Source organism: Maniola hyperantus, chromosome 2, assembly GCF_902806685.2.
Source record: "Maniola hyperantus chromosome 2, iAphHyp1.2, whole genome shotgun sequence".
Classification (NCBI taxonomy): Eukaryota; Metazoa; Arthropoda; class Insecta; order Lepidoptera; family Nymphalidae; genus Maniola; species Maniola hyperantus.
This window is the reverse complement of record NC_048537.1, coordinates 9,149,704-9,170,814: the sequence shown is the minus strand read 5'-3', so window position 1 is coordinate 9,170,814 and position 21,111 is coordinate 9,149,704. Positions and strand designations below refer to the sequence as shown.

At 38.5% G+C, this 21,111-nt stretch overlaps 1 protein-coding gene across 1 annotated transcript; it reads left to right on the top strand.

The window, feature by feature from the left end:
* The first annotated feature begins 309 nt into the window (after positions 1 to 309).
* tapas lies at positions 310 to 21,111 on the top strand. Its single transcript, XM_069504990.1, is given in 21 exon segments — positions 310 to 334; positions 1,174 to 1,260; positions 2,570 to 2,671; positions 2,674 to 2,786; positions 2,874 to 3,017; positions 3,533 to 3,736; positions 4,203 to 4,349; positions 4,427 to 4,606; positions 5,562 to 5,779; positions 5,864 to 5,978; positions 8,983 to 9,147; positions 9,227 to 9,318; positions 11,612 to 11,774; positions 13,436 to 13,672; positions 13,747 to 13,946; positions 14,773 to 14,920; positions 15,074 to 15,279; positions 16,885 to 17,107; positions 18,885 to 19,036; positions 19,646 to 19,806; positions 20,094 to 21,111. Coding segments are annotated over 21 exon segments (3,312 nt in total). The 3' UTR covers positions 20,324 to 21,111.

The following is a 21,111-nucleotide window of genomic DNA, read 5'->3' as shown; positions in this document are numbered from 1 at the left end:
TTTCAAGATACCTTAGCATAGTATATAATTTCTTCTAGAACAGGCTTTGTTTTATATTGCGACTGGTAAAGTCTATCTGAATTAACTATAAGCCCTTTGTTGCTGTGTACTTATACTATTGTCATGAACTCTATGATGATTCTATTATAGTTATAATAATAACATATCTAAGCTAAAGTTTCTAATTCTCTGTTTGGGTTTGTATTGTCCTTGTTTAGTGGATACTTCATTAGAACTTCATTGAGTAACTCCACAGATAATCAAATTTTGTAACAGTCTGATTTACCTACTACTTACTATGTTTTCTGCATGAGCCTGCCAGTACCACTGCCAGGTATGGGAGAGAGATGATGAAAATAGTTAAAGATCAAGTTTAAATGGGCTAAGCCCGAAGACTTGCTTCATCGCTCCTTTCATTCATCTCACCTACCCAACCTTTGTTCACTATAACCATATTCAATAAGTCATAGTTAATAAGTCAATATTTATGAGACCTGACCTAATATTTCCATTTGCTGTCTGTAGGAATCTGCTGTTTCTATATTTTTATGGAGCCTAACCTTAGTAATTGGACTATTTATTTGTTGCAAAGAATAAAATGCTGCCAGTTTATTATGTTCAACTATTTATTAGTCCGCCGTTTATTTCTCTTATATATTGTGTTTAAAAACTTTGCAATTATTCATCTGTAATGTCATAGATTGTACACAGCCAAGTTTAACAAAAATGTTATAGTGATGTTAAAAATAGGTTACTTATTAAATATATAAGTTCAAAAACTATATACATATACTAGCTTATTCCCACGACGCTGTCTGCATGGACTACACAAATTTCAAATCCTTATTTTACCCCCTTAGGGGTTGAATTTTCAGAAATCCTTGCTTAGCAGATGCCTAATAATAGCTACATGTATACCAAAGAACCCGAACCGTTGATAGATCAGTCAGTCAGGTTTTCCTTTTATATAATACAGTAGCTGGCAAGAAATATTGTACATCAACCTTTAGAATGAGATTTCAGCTTTGTAGAGCATTGTCTCTGTCACTCATACCTAAGTGACGTTTTGTCGGTCCCAACGACAGAGAATACACTTTATGAAACCACTACCTCTTTCTAAAGGTCTATGTACAATATTTTCTGCCGGGTCCTGTAAATAGATTGTTGTTTCAGGATGGCTGAGAAGGGAGCAAGTCATTCAGGCTTTGAAAGCCACACTTATTTCAGTGAAAGGTGCTTTAACAATTAAACAATGCAACCGTAAGTATATACAGTTATTAATTTGATTGACATTATAATATTAGGTCCTTATTCTGTTATATCTCAAATATCTGGCGTTTGGTTAGAAATTCCATAGTTCGAAATTTATTTCAGGCTTGTGTATTTGTGTTTTGAATGATTCATTTGTTTTGCTATATTTGATTTTTCTTTGACATTGATCTGTTCACAAAATGGAAAACTTAAAATATTGCGTTAAGTATTTACAATACTAGTTCCACTGTGGCACTAACAGCTGCTGAAATAACGAGCATTAATGATGTATGTGGGAAAGCTAGTTTACTGTTAATGATGTATGTGGGAAAGCTAGTCTACTGTTAAAGAAAGCACGGTACGTTTTTGGTCGCAACAAAAAACGTTTTTGTTCTGGAAATTTTAACCTACAGAACCCAGAAACCCTGTGGACAGCTGGAGGAGACTCTAACTCTTGACTTTTGAAAAAAGCTACTGTGACTGGTGGACCAGTGCTGGTATCTTGCCCTCCCTATCTTGACCTTCCTAGTCGCAGCAGTGGTGGTAAACCTGTGGTAAGGTCCCGGGGCTCGATTCCTGGCAGGGGGTTTTGCAATTTTGTGAGTTCTAATTACTCCTCTGGTCTGGAAAGGGGTATGGGTTTGATAAAAACTGCCATACCCCTTTTCAGGTTGGCCCGCTACCATCTTAGACTGCATTATCATATTGCAGTCACGGGCTAAGCCTTGTATATGATTTTTAAAAAAATCGTATCACTGCAGCTTCCTAAGATCTGGCCAGACAATTACGGCAATCTGTATTGTCAACAAGTTGCATTCATGATGAAAAAGCAACAACCGAGACTGGACAATTTACTCTAGCCCACTTCTGCTTTAGGACAACGCTAGACCTCATATTTCACGACACACGACGATCGCTAATTAAAAGAGCTGCGATTAGAATGTCTCCGCATCCACTACTCATAGCAAATTCTGGAACTTTGCTGCAACAGATTACGACTTTTTTTCGGAATTCAGGCATTTCTGCAAGGAACAAATTTAATTTTGATGAGGCAGTCTAAACCGCCTTCAAAGATTTTATTGATTCTCGCTCCCAGGTTGAAATGGCAATCAGTGTATGAGGCGAGGGGACGCCCCGCATCGGGTTAGCGCAGTGGCTGTGCGGTTGTGTGGGGCATTCCCTCTCCGATTTGCTTTCTCGACCTGTTAGTTTCATTAAAAATCGTTTTACTTTTTCCATATAAAACGTTATTTCACATGTAAGGACCTAATACAATTTTGACCTGTATCCACCTTGCATAAATAATTTAATTTTGTAGGCGACTATCGTGAACTGCAAGGAGAATGGATCCCATACAAGAAATTAGGTTATTCCACCCTGGAAAAACTCTTTGAAGATGTCCCCAGAGTTTCAATAACTCAATAAATGGAGAATGGGTTGTTGATGCTATAGCGAGCCAGGAAACCCAACATATAGCATCAATGGTTGCACGGCAAAAAACAACCAAGAAACACTCATTGAAGTTTAATTATGCTGTAAGTTTACTTTCATTGCATGTGCTACCCTTTAAATATTTCGTCATGAATGTAAATATTGCAAAACACTAATTTATTTTTTATTAGCATCGATTCCCGAAAAAACAAGGAGCATGGCGGAAGCCCGCACCGACAGCGAGCTATTCGGCAAACTACAATAGTCAGTACTCCAACCAGTATTACAGGGTTAAATCCAACACACCGTTTAATAACAACAGCTATAATTATAAGGTAAGATTCAATAATAATTGAGAATTATGTATACTACTATACGAATAATATTAGAAAGAGGAAAGATTTGTTTGTTTAAAATTGTATTTATCTATTTTTAACTGATTTCTAACGAATATGGAATAAATAACTTTGGCTCACGTGTAGCCTTCGCCATATTCCGATGGCTGTCGTGCGCTACCTCCCTTTTTTTAATTTATAGGCTTGGCTTCAATCAGACCTAGTGGCAAGTGATGATACAGCCTAAGATGGAGTGCCATATTATAATTGGATGGGTGTTCCGAATCCTAGCGGTTCGGTTCGCTTCTGCATAAGTGGCGCGGGCGCCACCGTGGTTGTGGTCGGTGGCTCGTTTGCGTAGTCTTAACTGTTAATCAGCAGTCGTGGGTCATCAAGCCGGAGAAGCTGAGCCGCTCCAGTTACGTGCCTCCGTTCGGTTGGCGGCGAGGCAGTGATGGTACATTTTCACGTTGATATGTGTGCGGAAAGCTTTAATCAAATATTATTGGTTTCAGTATAATAAGCACATACAACACAATAGATCCAATGGTTCGGTGAGCGCATCTCAAAGTATTAATAAAACAATTGACCTGCAAGATAAAAGTGCTAAAAATGGATCTAAAGAATCAGTTGATGTGCAAGATAAGAGTGCTCTGAATGGATCTAAAATTTACAATACTTCTCAAGTTCTACGAGAAACAAGTAGCCTTCTTAACGAAGTATGTATCTGATCATGTATTAACACCAGAATTATAACTAAGTGTAAGGGACATTTTGACCATAATGAGTTATATCATCATCATCATGATCAACCCATCACTGGCTCACTACAGAGCACGATGTGTGTCCATCTTAGACTGCATCATCACTTACCGCCAAGTGAGATTGCAGGGTTAACTTGTATCTGAATAAATAAATAAAAATAAAGATGTGGCCCCAGGCCCACACATTCTCGAAACATCTCCTTTGCAATTATATTGTGAAAGAATGGAAAAATTTAAGAAACTTTGCCCTAAACACCATTAAAATAGGAACGTTACAACAAAAAATACATACAGTAATCGGAAAAAAATAGACTCTCGTGTAAAAAGTGGTTTGTCCCTTACGCTAAGTGATTACTGTCGAATATAGATTTTTTAAATATATTTTAATTTGTTAATTTTTCCCTTTATGTCGTCTTTGCAGTCAAAACATTCCATAAAAAGTGAGAAAGAGACTGAAGGGAGAGGAAGTAGGAAAATTTCAGCTTCTCAAAGGCTTTCTATTTTGCGTGATAAACTGAACACAGTTGATTTAATACCCTTGCAGCTTCCAGCTCATACTGACTGTCTGGTTTGTGTAAAATGCATACTTATTAATTTTATATAATAATAAGAAAAGTTTCTTGTTAAAACTGTTTGTGATTTTAGCAAAGCAATATTTTGGTGAGCCACACAGTTCCGGGCAATGCTCTAGAACCGCCGCCAGATTCGACGTCTTCTGTTGCGAAACTGGAATGGACTTGTCGTAAACTAGGACTGCCACAACCAGTGTATAAAGTGCATGACACACCTGTTCTTGGACCAGTCGGCCACCTTTGCACCATAAAGGTATTTTACATAACCACTGTGCTAATAATTCTGTTATACTTACACAAATACTTAACTAACCTATAGTATTTAATTACTTTTTGATCGGATTTAGATTTCGTGAGCACTGTCATAATTATGCCTAGTTAGGTAAACAAAATATATCCACGTTTTTAAACCGGACTAAAAAGTGTAAATTAATTATAATGAAGTAACAATGAGAATACTTGTAAGATTTGAAACGAAAAACGTGAGGCGCACGCAATAGATATTATATAGTCCGGTCAAAATGACTCTTCACGCGCCATTTTAACTATGGGTCAACTGTCGTGTCAAAGATAGTTCACCTTTAAAATAAAGACTAAAATCGTACTTTTGACATGAAATTTGACACTGAAAGTTAAAATGGCGCGTGAGGAGTTAAATTTTACGCTTTATACCTAATTGATTCATGAATGCCACACGTAAGTCACAAACAATTTTATTTCTCTGTAAATGATATAAACGGTTGTGAGAGTTTCTTCTCAACGACAGCTACTCACTACACTCTTTATTAGTTACTATTGCATTTGCATGCACTCCTCGTTTTTCTTTATAAATCTTATGGACTAAGATCCAATGCATGCCAGACATTCGTTATAAACACTGAAAGTTTCTCTGCGTATTGTCCCCAACAATGCACTAGGAGGAACGTTTGTTTGGATCATGGTGGCTTTGGGAGATAACTGGTAATAAAGAGTAAAAAATCTTACGTCAAAGTATAAAGTCTAATTTTTTCATATTTTCTTCAGAATAGTATGAAAAGTCACGTCATGCATTGCCAGACACTTAGTATCATGGCAACCTCCTGCCAGACAACCTTAAAGTTTAAAAGTTTAAGGGTATCGCTCGCACTTGTCCGGTTTTTTCAGTTAAAAATAGTTTTGTCCAAATAAAATGAAGACTGGTTGAAAATATAATAATTACGATTGGTTAGGTGGGCAACACTTACACGGCATCGTCGTACCCCGACTCGGCGCCGTCCGAGGAACTGTCGCGAGAGATCACGGCCGTGAAGATGTTGGCCGTCATCGAGAGCTCGGAGGCGCCCGGCCTGACCACGTCGGGCGAGGAGCGCGCCTTGGCTGGTCTCAGCGAGCTGGTGGCCGCCCACGAAGCCGGCGTCTGGGCCAGCATGGTGCCTCATCTGTACAGGTGGCCAATACTGTCGTTTTACACGGATTGAATATCATCATCAATAAACATTTGAATCTCAACACATTATTTATTTCCTTTCAGAGAGAAGCACGGGGAAAATTTACCAAACAATTGGCTGGAGTTATTAGAAAACTGCCCACACATAATAAAGGATCGTGTTGTCAATGGCCTTTTTGTGCTTTTACCCAACAATGAGGTATGTTTACTTTTATATTATTTGGAATCGATCAATTACACTATTAAATAGTAAACTAATTGAGTTTTTCTGTGCGAATTCAATTAAAACCAACTTATTGAGAGTATTTAAAGTAATTAAAAAATATTACAACACATGAGAAGCTATAACTAAGTTATAATGTACTACTGGCGACCCACCCCTGCTTTGCACAGGTACCATGTAGATACTAATGAGGTATCAGTGTGGAGTTTTAATCTATATACATATATATAAAAGGAAAAGCTGTCTGACTGACTGACTGATCTTTCAACGCACAGCTCAAACTACTGGACGGATCGAGCTAAAATTTGGCATGCAGATAAAGCTATTATGACATAGACATCTGCTAAGAAAAGATTTTTGAAAATTCAGTTTTTTTGTAAAATAGGGGGTTGAAATTTGTGTAGCCCACGCGGATGAAGTCGCGAGCATAAACTAGTCTTACGACATTTCTTAAGGTATTTATTTCAATTGTTTAGTGTAAAAAATATTATAAGGACATATTTATCGTATAAATAAATAGCTTTCCAAACTGTACATAATAAGGTATTTGACAACTAGTCAAATCAGTAACTATTTATCAAACGTCAAAACGCGCGCTTAGTATGCGAAATTCTATGAAATACCGGTGTGTGACGTCACAATTATTTGACGCGCTTTTTTTATTTAATAGATAATATAAAATAGTTATTACAATTAAAACCAACAAAGGACTTGGATTTTAGGTATTTTGGAAGACCCTCTTTAATAATCACTGAGAAATAATTTATTTTTGATGTAGTCAAATACCCAATTTAAAAGTATTTTTTAATCGTCAAAAGCATCTACCACTGGTTTGGAATGCATTTTCTGAAGCCTTTCCTACTGAGAAGATCCAGCAGAAAACTCTATGCCTAACTAACTATACCTAAATGATGTTAACATTAAGAATATTTATGGTAACCAATCTGTAGTGCTCGTTTGCTTGTATCCCTATTTTTATATTAATTTTATAATATTCAGACATATTGAGCTCTTGTATTTGATATAAAAAAATTATAACTGCGCTGCGGTTGGCTAAGTTTCCTTCTCTCTCGCACATTCTAACATTTTCAATGTTTGTGAAAGAATAAGTATACTTTAACCAATTGTGGCTCGGCCAAGTCCTTAACAGTAAAATTACGTTCATTTAAGACATATTTTTATCGTAATGATATGTCGGATGTGATTAACGTAGTCAGTAGTGGGTAGCTATAAGCATCTATATTAGAACTAGCGCGCACCACGGAGAAATTTCCGTGCGTTTTTTTTTCAGCAAAATCTGTGGACTATAGAACTACATAGAAGTGCGCGAATTCCGCGCACTTCGGAATTAATTCCGCACCAGATTTTGATAGATTAAAATTGCGGATTTTAAATCGCACTGCAACTTACCGCACCGTGGTGCGTGCTAGGTCTTAATACTGTATTATATTACTGTTTATTAGGGTTCCGTACCTCGAAAAAAAAAGGAACCCTTGTCGGATCACTTTGTTGTTTGTCTGTCCGTCTGTCCGTCTGTCTGTCGTGTCTGTCGAGAAAACCAACACGGTACTTCCCGTTGACCTAGAATCATGAAATTTGCAGGTAGGTAGGTCTTATAGCACAAGTAAAGTAAAAAATTTGAAAATTGTGAATTTGTGGTTACATTACAAAAAATAAAAAATGTGTTCATGAACAAATAATTAGTATTTTCAAAATTCAAAGTAAGATTACTAAACCAAGTGGGGTATCATATGAAAGGGTTTACCTGTAGATTCTAAAACAGATTTTTATTTATTTTTACGCATAATAATTTTTGATTTATCGTGCAAAATGTCAAAAATACGACTGTAGTACGGAACCCTCGGTGCGCGAGTCTTACTCGCACTTGGCCGGTATTTTTAAGAACTGCGTGCTACTGTTTGTTGATTCTAATAAATAAAAATAAAATAAAATATGTACCTAGATTTGATAAAGAAAATAAGGATGAAAAATACTGAATGTTTTCGCAATTTTTCTCTATGAAATACTACTGATCCATCATCATCATTATCATCAAGCGATAGACGTCCACTGCTGGACATAGGTCTCTCGTAGGGACTTCCACACGCCACGGTCTTGCGCCGCCTGAATCCAGCGACTGCCTGCGACTCGTCCTGTCCATACTCCATACTAATATTATAAATGCAAAAGTGTGTCTGTCTGTATCTATCTGTCTGTCTGTCAGCTAGCTTATCACGGCCCAACAGTTTAACCGATTTCGATGAAATTTGGTATAGAGTTAGCTTACATCCCAGGGACCGACATAGTAGGCTCCTTTTTATCCTGGAAAATCAAAGAGTTCCCTTGGGGATCTTAAAAGTTCACCCGTTTCAAGTGATTTATATGAATCTTGGTACAGATATGTACCTCTGCGTCCCGGAAATTGGCACAGGCAACTTTTTATCCCGGAAAATTAAAGAGTCCCACAGGTTTTTTAAAAACCTAAATCCACACGAATGAAGTTGCGGGCATCATCTAGTATTACAATAAAAATACGATGTCACGCGATCTATGGCGGGGAAGCCATCTTGAATCGATTTGTATAAATACCGGTGTTTGAAGGTTTTTAAGCCAGTCTCGTTCCGACTCGAGACTCGACGACTATTAAATACTTTTTGTGTTTAGGTCGCTATTTTGATTATGTGGTTGCAATAGCAATTGTGCCCTATCAAGTTAATATTGCAGTTAGGTTATTATAAAGATTAAAACTCTCGATAAGCCTCTACGCGTTGTGATCTATATCCACGTGCAAGCTTTATATGAGGGAACATTTTAATAACTTATAAAATTAGTTCAATTTAACCTGCTTTTCTGACTTTAGCTTAAACAAGTGTACGGATTCTTTCATTAATATAAAAATGTTAGAATGTGCGAGAAAGAAGGAAACTTAGCTAACCACAGTGCCTTAAATTGAATAATAATATTTTTTTATTTGTTTTAGGAAATGAAAACGCCTTTGGATGATACAATTTTTCCTACGAACGACACAATAGACAGCGATCTGCCGCCACTAAAATTTCCAGAGGAAGAGTATTGGAATGTATGTGTAACTTTGGCAAATTCTACACTAGAAATATGGTTTTATTTGATTGGACCACAGTACAGTGTACGTATAACCAAGGTTTTTAGAAAAATGGCTGCAGCTGCACTAATAATTTTATTAACTGTTCATTTTTTCTTTGTAGGATGAGGGTTACATCCTTTCGATTGATATGAAGAACTATTATGTACACTCTGGAACAACAGTTGATAAGGCTATGCTTATCAAAAATGCTTGGTGAGTAAACTCGCTTGAAGTATCTGACCAACTGTATAAGGACGGTAACGCACTCATCCGATCCGAGTCCGTGAAAATACGTTCCGAAGTAGTCATTGAACTATTTGTATGGTAGCTTACGACATATTTTTTATATCCATACTAGAGGATGCCCGCGACTTCGTCCGCGTGGATTTAGGTTTTTTAAATCCCGTGGGAGCTCTTTGATTTACCGGGATAAAAAGTAGCCTATGTCCTTTCCTTTTAATGTGAAATTTAAGAATATAATCTGTGTTCTTAATATTCTGTTTAATAACAAGGCAATATTAATTCAACTTAAGAATGATACTAATATTAATAATAACACCTTCGAATCTAAATATATAAAAGGCAAAGGTGACTGACTGACTGACTGACTGATCTATCAATGCACAGCTCAAACTACTGAACGGATCGGGCTTAAATTTGGCATACAGATAGCTATTATGACGTAGGCATCCGCTAAGAAAGGATTTTTAAAAATTGTAGGATTTGAAATTTGTATAGTCCACGTGTACGAAGTCGCGGGCATAAGCTAGTTGATCTATAAAATTCAAAGTCCTGACTGAATGACTAACATAGATATCAACGCACAGCCTAAACCGCTGGTCCTAAAGACATGAAATTTGGAGGGTCTACCTCTGTACCATATTTCATCAAAATCGTTGGGCCGTGAAAAGCTAGCAGACAGACAGACAGACGCACTTTCGCATTTATAATATTAGTATGGATTTTCTAGTTAAGCCATTGTTTGTATGTTAACCCTGCACTTAAAATATATGCTGGTTTGCCAGTAATTGAGTAGGTACTTATACACTCGCTCAAATATTCTATCTGTGTGTATTTTTAACCGACTTCAAAAAAAGGAGGAGGTTCTCAATTCGTCGAAATCTTTTTTTTTTTTTTCATTTTTTTTTTTTTTTTTTGTTCCCCGATTACTCAAAAACGCCTGGACCGATTTTGAAAATTCTTTTTTTTGTTTGAAAGGGTATACTTCAAAGTTGGTCCCATTTCAATTTGGTGAAGATCTGATGAACATCTTCGAAGATAGATACTGGAACTCCTCAACGGATAAGAGTAAATTGCTCGCGATCAGTGTAATAGCTTAGTAAACAGTAGATTTTTAACCAGTCATAGCATAATTCCGTGGGGCCACTAAAAATTGTGAAATAAAATTTTTTTACAAAAAAAATAAAAACCGACTTCGTTACATAAACACTAAAAATTGAAAAATAATTTAATTTATTCCCGAATATATTATGTATACAAGAGTTAATATAGTTCCATAATAATATTTTTTGGGGTCGGTGCCAATGAGGTGCCATTGTGGAGTCCCATAAAAATATGAAGTCCAGATGATTCGCGCAGCTAAAGCTAATTGGCACCGGCACCAAAAAGTATTATTATGGAACATAACTCTTGTATACATAATATATTCGGGAATAAATTAAATTATTTTTCAATTTTTAGTGTTTATGTAACGAAGTCGGTTTTTATTTTTTTGTTTTGATTTTGTATGTTTCTGTTGGTAAACCAATAAAATAAATAAAATAAAATAATCGGGTTATTGAACACTAAAATTGATGTTGATGATGACTTGAAGCGCTTATATTTTGTAATCGAGGTTGAGTAAATACAGGTGCAGCCACTCAACTTAACGCCTTAATTTTTAAATTATTTGTACCATATAGTTATTGCGGTCATCATCATCATCATGATCAACCCATTGCCGGCCCACTACCGAGCACGGGACTTCTCTCAGAATGAGGAGGGTATAGGCCATAGCCTGCCACGCTGGCCCAATGCGGATTAGCAGACTTCACACACTGTGAGAACATGGAGAACTCTTAGGCATGCAGATTTCCTCACAATGTTTTCCTTCACTCTTAAAGCAAATGATATTATTGAAATATCTTAAAACGCACATAACTTTGAAAAATTTGAGTTGCGTGATGCCGTTATAATTTGTTGAAATATTTCTTTATACAGAGAACCTGAATGTTAAAGAGCTAGCTGTTTGAGCTGTTTGTTGATATGCCCACATCTATATAAATGACAAGATATGCCTAAGCGAAGAAAATTTTTCACGGTTTTGGAGCCAAATTAATCAGCGCCACCTCTTAGATACTAATGAACGACCCGTTTGAAATCCAGACGTCACTGAGGTTGCATTGTTGCTAAAGCACCAATGAGTCGGTGCTATTTTGTTTGTTCAATGGCCCTGTCATTGCGAAGTAATATATAAGTCAATGTATGATCGTTTTTTCCTTTGTAGGTACGCGGTAAACACGGACAATGGCGAATGGGTACGCGCGAAAGTCTTAGAAATCGAAGGCGAAACAGCGACCGTGTTTCTGGGAGACTATGGAGACGAGGATATGGTTAATATTGCGAAAATCAAGATTCTAGAACCACAATTTAGAAAATTACCTGCACAGGTACGTTACTATAACTAGCATAGTTTGGAGGGTTAACGTGATGAAGTGCCGTTCAGTAAGTTCTCTCGAAAATATAATGGTATACAACTGTTTTGTCCACGTATGTAATGCCAATTATAAAACACTAGATGATGCCCGCGACTTCGTCTGCGTGGATTTAGGTTTTTTAAAAATCCTGTGGGAATTTTCAGGATGTAAGCTAACTCTGTAGGTACCAAATTTCATCAAAATCAGTTAACTGTTGGGCCGTGAAAAGCTAGCAGACAGACACACTTTCGCTTTTATAATATTATTATGGACTACCGGCCCGCCTCGGCTTTGCAATTACAATTTTCGAAGATCTCTAATTTTTTTAGTAAAATATAGCCTATGTCACTTAGAATTAATGTAACTTTTTAAAGAATTTTCAAAATCGGTTCCTACACTTACAAGCTTTACCTCTTTATAATATTAGTATAGTACGCGACAGGTCGAGATGGTAATCGGGGAGGGAACGCCCCGCACAGCCCCCGCGCCAAGCCGGTAGGGGCGAGCGCGGGTGACATACGGCCCCGCCTCATACCCCGGTTGCCATCTCGACCTATCGCGTACTATAGATAGTTAAATAATTACTGATTTCAGTAAAAAAAACTAAAAAGGAATAAACAATAATAATTAAAGGAGACGGTCCGGAATTATATGGAGTGTGGGTCTGGTCTTGTACCAGTAGTAAAATAAGATATAGTAAAATAATAAACCATTTTTGATTGATCAAATCCATGAACTCATCTTCATTTTAGGGAATATTATTTATTCTCTCCACGCAACATAACTAAGCTATAAATACGTAATAATGGCGGACGGATTCATGTTTTTTGACGTTATCCGTCAAAATATCTGCGAAAGTTATGTCACTTGTCAGAAATGACAGTTGACATAGAACAGTGGCCCTACCGCGGTTGTTTGACAGCTACAATGTCACGATCGCAATCATTTCTGATTGGTTAATGCTCGCTCACTATTGGCCACAATGCATTGTTGCAACAAGAATCGCACAAATTCAGCCAATCAGAACAATTGAGATTGTAATAATGATTGATGCAGGTTTTAGACAATCGCCCCGCTGACGCTACTGCCTTCTCTATGGCTTGAGGGACGCCATCTTGTAAGTGTTGTAAGCAGTAGGTACTGAAAAACTTGAAATTACACTTTTATTTTAGCAATTTATTATGACTTTCTAATTTATTTTATTTTTAATGTCGTCTCTACATTTTTCGCTTTCACGGTACAAGAGTAAATCCAAAATGGACCTTCCCCTTTATTAAGTAGGTACCTATAGTACGCGACAGCTTGAGATGGCAATCGGGGTGGCATATTTGGGTAGGACAGCGTAAATACCTATACGAGCGGCGGCATTGCTCGACACCAAAAGCGTTGCGCAACGATATAGATCGTAAAACTGTGATATTACCTTAATCATATGCCAACACTCAACAGGTGCGATTTTACTTCTCCTGCTAATTTTATTTACAACTTCAATAATAATATTATATTGGTTACCAACATAAATATATATTTTGTGAGCGGAGTTAAATCATGCCAGTCATGCGAGAAGGAACGGGTGGGAACCTTTCGGAAAGTGCCTGTGGGTGGGTTCCGGTGTACAGTCGTGAGTGGTGCAGGCGATCCTGAGCCGGCTGGAGGGCACGGAGGAGTTAGCGGCCAGTGAGGTGGTTGCGACGAAGTTGCGGAAGTGCCTGTCGGACCAGGTCCTGGTAGCGAAGCCGGGCCCGCGCCACGACCCCGCCGACCCCGCCGTGGCCGTCGTGCTCTTCGACACGTCCACGTCGGTCGACATCAACCTCAACAAGGAGCTCGTTCATGAGTTCTGCAAGTCCGGCGACTTCAAGCTCACGGAGGTGAGTCCGCATCGATCGCACCCATGACCGACTGACTGTGTGAGTTCTGACCGAGCGCGTGTCGTGCCTTGCAGAAGCCGTGCGAGGTGGAGGTGGGCTGCGTGACGGACGAGGGGCGCGTGTGGGTGTCGCGCGCGGGCGGCGCGGACACGGTGCGCGCGGCGCTGGCGCTGATCACGAGCGGCCCCTACCGCCGCCCGCTGCCCACCGCGCCGCACGTGCCGCCCGCGCAGACCAAGGCGCTTTACATCGTGCGCACGCTCGCCGGAGAATGGTCGGTTGTTTGTTTATTGTTTTTTATTTAACAAGAAATTTTTCGACCAAGTAATTTCGATGTCGGTTGTAACCAGGATCCGCCTTTTATTCTAAGTTTTACAGGCGATAGCATGTGATAGCGGGTTCACGTGGTTGTTCACTTAGGTATTGTTTTGCAATAAATTAAAAACGAATGAACACGTTCTGACGGTTCAATCAAAATTGATTCAATATTAATTACAAGATGGCAGAAACTGAAGAATTCGGGATTATATTAAACTAGCGACCCGCCCCGGCTTCGCACAGGTAGGTTATTACAATTCTCGTCCTTTATTTTTTTCGGGATTAAACTACCTTATATGTTAAGCCGGACTATCAGCTACCACTGTATCAAATTTCATCTTAATCCGTTCAGTAGTTTTAGCGTGATGCGCGTACAGACAGATGTAGACAAAAATTGCAAAAAAAATCATCTGAACTTCGGTGAGCTTCCGGCGTGGAAGGGCCAGCCCAGAAGTCAGCGCGCGGCTGGCCGGCGGTCGTTTGTATATTTTCTTCAGATTGATATTTTTATAATAAATTCAGACGAGTGAAATTGTTTTCAACAAGAGACTTGAATCAACCAAAGTTGAATAATTGAATCGTTTTTTGTTGCTTCAATTTGATTGAACCACTTTTCAGACGGTACGAATGGCATGCGATTTAGCAGTTGATCAACAAAAATTGAACCCTGTGAAGTTGTGAACCCCCTATAAGAAGATATAATTAAGGATTTTATAAAACACGTAATATCGCGCTAAAGCGCAAGTTACAGTGGAATGATTGAGTGTTGCGTTTGCGGACAGGGTGCGTTGCTCCATCATCAGCGGGTTGGACGGCGAGGGCACGGTGCGCACGCAGCTCATCGACAGCGGGCTCGTGCTGCGCGCGCCGCTCTCGTCGCTTGTGCCGCTGAGCACCTTCTCGCCCGCACTGGACGCTTATCCGCCGCAGGTGAGTGTCACGACTCACGGTATTACTACTATTAACTACACACACTCGAACAATAATATGGAAAATGTATATCCACGTCTACCCTCGCCGCGCAATATAAATCGATTAAATTTTGCGGTGAACTAAAATATAAGTAGTGTGGTCTCGGCTCAGGCGCAGGCCGTGCGGCTGAACGCGGCGGAGCGCGTGGCGGGCGCCATGGTGGCGCGCCTGCGCGAGCTGCTGCTGGGCGCGTGCGTGTTGTGCCGCACCGTGCCCGACGCCGCGCCGCAAGTGGAGCTGTTCGTGCGCACGGGCCCGCATCGCATCCTGGCCTCCGTCAACAACTCAATACTACTCGAGTATGAGTATCTATACTCGTAAGTTACACTACACTGTTTACATTATATTTTTACGATCCCGTACCTAAAAAGGAAAAAGGAACCCTCATAGAATCAAATCTGTCTGTCTGTTTGTCTGTTGTATCTGTCAATCAATATTAAAATGTGTTCATGAACAAATAATTAGTATTTTCAACTTTCAAAGTACTTTTAAAGAGATACTATACTAAGTGGGGTATCATATGAAAGGGTTTACCTGTACATTCTAAAACAGATTTTTATTTATTTTTATGCATAATAGTTTTGATTTATCGTGCAAAATGTCGAAAAAAATACAGTTTCCCCTCCCTTATCTCCGAAGTTTACCAATCGAAAAATCTGAAATAGTTATGGTCAATAGAAGTTTATGTATATTTTACCGGAAAAATAAAACCAACGATTTAACTATCATAGTTTTTTTGATATTAACAATAAACTTCTACAAACAAAGGTAGTTTTGCGGTTCGTTAACAAAAGTGATTCTTAACGTTTTACTTCTTCTGTAGTACGGAACCCTCGGTGCGTGACTCTATCTCGCACTTGGTCGGTTTTTATTGCCTTATAAAATAAAGAAATAGGGGGCTGTCAAAGTTATCAGTTTTAGACCATTCAAGTCAAATGATTTATTCAAAATAGGAAAATGGGTGAATTCATTTTTGTGACAGAGTCTATCTCAAAAACTGGACTAGATAAGAATTTAAACAACAAATGTTAAAAACAACGATTTAGTACGTACGAACGTAGTTCGAAGCTGTGTACCAAAACAAATAGTTTTTGTGTTTTTTATACAGTTTGTTGCAGTATCTAGCTTGAAAATGAAATATTTCATACACCCAAAATATTTGTTGAGCCCGCGATGGGTTGATCATGATGATGACTTATACAAAGTAAAGCAAGTTCAAAATGAGTTTAAGATAGCATTCTAGAAGAGCATATTATTTAATTTTATCAAAACATTATATTTAGCTGGCCAACTGCAAATGTTGAAAAGGAGAATGATATATAATATATCATTCGATACCATACCTCATTGACAGTAAAACATGAAGATACATATTATATTACACGACAGCCGACATGTTAATAAAGTGTAATTTTCAAAAATATTTATTTTCTGGTTTTTTGCTTAACAACATAAGTCAAGAACAGTTTTTCAGGTTTTTTATTATTATTGTTTAAAAATTGTAAAGATTATTCGATATTTCAATCAAATAAAGTTGAAACACTATATTCAGCCCAAAAAAGTTCTTCAAAATTCGTTTACTTATGAATGACGCAGTTTTTATTGATTTCTGAAAAATTCTAGTTGTGGTTTTTGAAATAACCAATTCAATTTCTAATTTATTATTCGGTTTTGGGTCAACGTTCTATACCAAACACAAAAATTTCAGGACTAACACATTCCATCTACGAGCTAAAGATCTGTGGCATGCGGACAGACAGACAGACAGCAGAGTGCCAGTAATAGGACTCCGTTTTTACCCTTTGGATACGGAACCCTAAAAAGTTTAAGAAGGAACGTGTACGAAGGGCTTAGCATATAAACCCTTCGTATACGTTCCTTCTCACTTATTCACTTACTCAAATATTCACTTAACATAACAGCGCTAAACCTGCAGAAGAGGAAAAAGAGAATAACGATACATCAAAGCGCCTGGAGGCGCTGCACAAGAAGAAGGAGCGACTGTTCCGCACGCCGTCGGCGAGCGCGGACGAGCGCGGCGCGGCGCCCGAGCGGCCCGGCGCGCTGCCGCCGCCCGCCCTGCCCGCGCCCGGCCAGTGCTTCGACGTCTACGTCGCCATGGCCGCCAACCCCTGGAACTTCGTCGTGAGTTGTCCCTGACCCGCATTAGACATTATACGTCAATATACGAAATGAAATAGGACGAATTCCACTATGAACTATGCAAACAAAGTTGCAACAAAGTGGATGCAAACTATCTCTGAACCAAAATTCGTCAAAATCGGCTTAACGGATGGGCTGTGAAAACCTACACTTTCGCATTTATAATATTGAGTGTGGACTTGCAGTCCAGATAATACGGTCGATCCATTGACGAGTAAAACCGCTGGTATGTTAGTGAGCCTACAGGACAGGTACAATGCCAATGGAGCACCGGAGGAGGTTTCACTCTGTGGTGAGAAAAAACCAAGTGAGAAAAAAAACCTAAAAATGTATAAACAAGATAGTATTAGCAATAACTCAATAAGCAATCAAAAAATTTTAATTTCAGTTTATAAAATTGTATAATGAATTAATTTTAAAGATTTCACTTTTTTATCTGTTCTACAAGTATGCGAAACGCACTGAGCTGTAGCCACCATAATGAATACCGACTGTGACGTCACATGGATTGCGGTTGTAATGTAAACACTAGTACTTGTCTATCAAATTAACAAAAATAAGACTGTATTATGTGTAATCGTCTTAATTTAAGTTTTCTTCACTTTGTTTTCGTTTTAAATAGTAGGTATATCATTTAGATTCATAAATAGATTATAGACTCGCGTTCCCGTACCGCATATTTTATTTATTACAAATTACAAAGGAAGACGGGTTCGTATCTAATAAGAGATAGCTTAAACCTGGCAGGAATCAGTTCTCTCATGGTGCAAGTTTATACCAAATTTTTCTTATAGTTGTATATAAATGTTGACTCGTGAATCAACAATTTATTCGGAGTTTTAAAATTAATATTCCATTCAGGATTTGCACATCAATGTTAAGGTAAGTTACTCATTTTGAATTCTAAAAAATGTACTCTTTTCAAAGAAAATAACGTTGTTTATCAATCCGTGTGACGTCATGACGCCTTATGAACCTAAACACAGTCGCGACTAGCGTTTTCGAGGAAAAATTTGAAATACAAAATTTAAATGCCTTTTTGTTGCACTTATCGATCGAATAGATTTTTTGTGAATTTTTGTAATTTATTATCACCTTAGGATCAAATTAAGATACTTTTCAAAAAAGGGTAAAATATCCTATTCTGGACCGCGGTGAAAAAGACCGCCAGTAGATCAGCCGAGCCGGGCGGCGAGTCAACAGTCAAACTTATAGGAGGCCTTAAGGAAAATAATAATAATTGTCGGTAGTTGTAAACTAGCAGACTAAAAATGGAATCTGTTATAAACGCCTGTGTACAATAACACTGCCTCGAAGTGTGTATGCTACGGTAGGCCTAAGTGTAAATAACGGTGTCATAGAATATAATGTTTGTATCTTGTTGGCTTCCTAGTAACTAAAATAAAATAAATCTCACTGGCAACATGGTATGGGTTTAGTCGGCTGATGGATCAGTATTGGCAGCCAGCGAGCCTACGAGCCCGGGAACTAGATCGTTAGCCAGCCGACTTGCTAATGGATCGGCCACCTATGTATATGTTCATTATAGCATGGTGCACGTGACAGGTCAGTAGTACGTAAATTAGTTAGGTTCATCAATTCGACAAAAGAAGCGATTGTGAGAAGTATAGTTCATCAATGTGTCCTAATTCGATTAAACGCTGTCGAGTCTCTAGTCATGTACAAGTCGCCTGTCACTTGCACCAGGCCACATGATACATCGGAAAAACTATAATAGGATGTATTTTATTTGTTCAAGGTACAACCGAATTTTACAAGACTTACTCTACAAACGATGATGGCCACTTTGCAAGCGGAGTGTCCAAAGATACCCGAATCGGAAGCACCGACAAATCCCGTCAGCGGAGAACTCTACGCGGCCTACTATGGCAAAGATGACTCCTGGTACAGGTAAAACCCATCATCATCAACCCATCGCCGGTTCACTATCTGTTCTCGGAATGAGATGCGTTTCGTCCATAGTCTACCACGCTGGCCAAGTGCGAAGTGCGACTTCACACACTTTATGAAGAACTCTCAGGCATGCAGGTTTCCTCACGATGCTTTTCTTCGCCGTATCAGAGTGACAGCATGTGTTTTGCGCTTAAAAATGAGTTATTTATTCTTTTGTATTCTTCTTCTTGTAATAAACGCTCACTCGTTTGTTGGCACGTATTTGCCGGGTAGGGTGGTAACTACACACGGCCGTAGACTCAAGATCAGAGAAAGAGAAATTTCAAATTTCCTAAAGTGCCCCTGACGGACGGGAGTCGGATCCGAGAACTCCCCATTTCGTTACTGCGCATGCTAATTCCGCTATGTGGTAAATCACAAGTTTTCAGGAGACTTCAACTTAGATGTGTTTGCTTTTATTTTCGGATCAAAATCACATAGCTAAAAATGTTAAATAAACAAAATCAAATCATATAACGACTTTTTTACGTGCAGCTATTTAAGACCACTGCGTCAGGATGGTCGACAAAATACGTGTAACATTCAAATCAAATATTGTATTGACAGGGTAACAGTTGCGAGTGCCGTGTCTACGGAAATGGTGTCAGTATATTTCTGTGACTACGGCGACCTGGCGCTGTTCGCGACCGCGGCGCTGCGGCCCGTGCCCGCCGCCGCGCCGCTCGCACGCTCTTTGCCGCCGCAGGCCATCAAGGCCAAGCTTTACGGTAACGACTACACTTGCGTTATTGCTACTTCGAAATCATTTTCATTTGGTGAAATTATTATTTTTCTTCTGTGATTTCACATGCGATTTTTCACGAAAAGTAATTCAATTCTCGCACTTGGGTACGATTGTAACATTAATTTAACTAACTTAATGATCAAGATCCATAGATCCAATACTGCCTGATTGATATATATTTCACAAATGGAAATGACATAATCTAGTGAATTCGCACTTATTATTTTATTTTTTACGTAGAGATCCCTAAAGATGTCATGTCTTTTGCAGATGTAAAGCCTCTTCACCAAGACTGGACTGTAGAAGACTGCATTCGTTTTCAAGAGTTATGTGTGGAGCAACAATTCGTTGGGATTTGCAAGGACGTCGGCAGAGATCCACTCAACCCCAGCGAGCCGCTGCTCACACTCAATCTGATCGATACGTCGACCGATGAAGACGTTTATATAAACGGATTGTTAGTCGCTGAGGGCAGAGCTCGTCTCGCTTCAGCATCTTAAACGTTAGTTATAGGTTTTAACTTTTGTTGTATTAATAAGTTACTATTGTTACAATGGCTATGATTCACTTGAACTAAATCTCTAAATGTAATTGACCGGTCTAATTAGTGCGGACCTTTTCACAATGTTTTACAAGAAAAATGCAGTGCAAGCAATGCAGTAGTAAGTACTTATAGACCTGTCAGATTTGTACACAACCGAATAAGGACCAGTTCCATATCAGGCGGTGAAAGTTATGTTATGGTTACCGTTAAATTTGGACCACCAAAAAAGCTAAGTCTGCCGTTATCGCCAAAAAATTAGGAATTTAGCAAAACTGATGTTTCTACTTAGAACCAAACTAAACACTAATTTAAAACTTTGGTTCTAAGTAGCATTTTTTTTTAGAAACATTAGTTTTTCAATTTAGGATGACAGAAATTTAACTAACCCCGACTTTTGAAACCCATTTTGCTTTTTGACGTTCAGTTTCAGGCGTTCTGGTTAGCTAAGTTTCCTTCTCTCTCGCACATTCTAACATTTTCAGTGTTTGTGAAAGAATCAGTATACTTTTAAAAAGGAGACTTAGTTGACTACAGTGCCTTAACAGTAAAAATAAAATGGGTTTACCGTTTACGGTAACCTCAAAGTAGCTTAAATCGTCTATATAATTATTATCTATCTCTGTAACTTAAACTAAAAAGTGTAACTTTTAACTTTTTAGTTCTATAGCCATTAGTAACTTAAAAAGTGATATAACCTCATATATAAGACTTGTTAATTATTATGATTATCGTGATAGTTGCTAT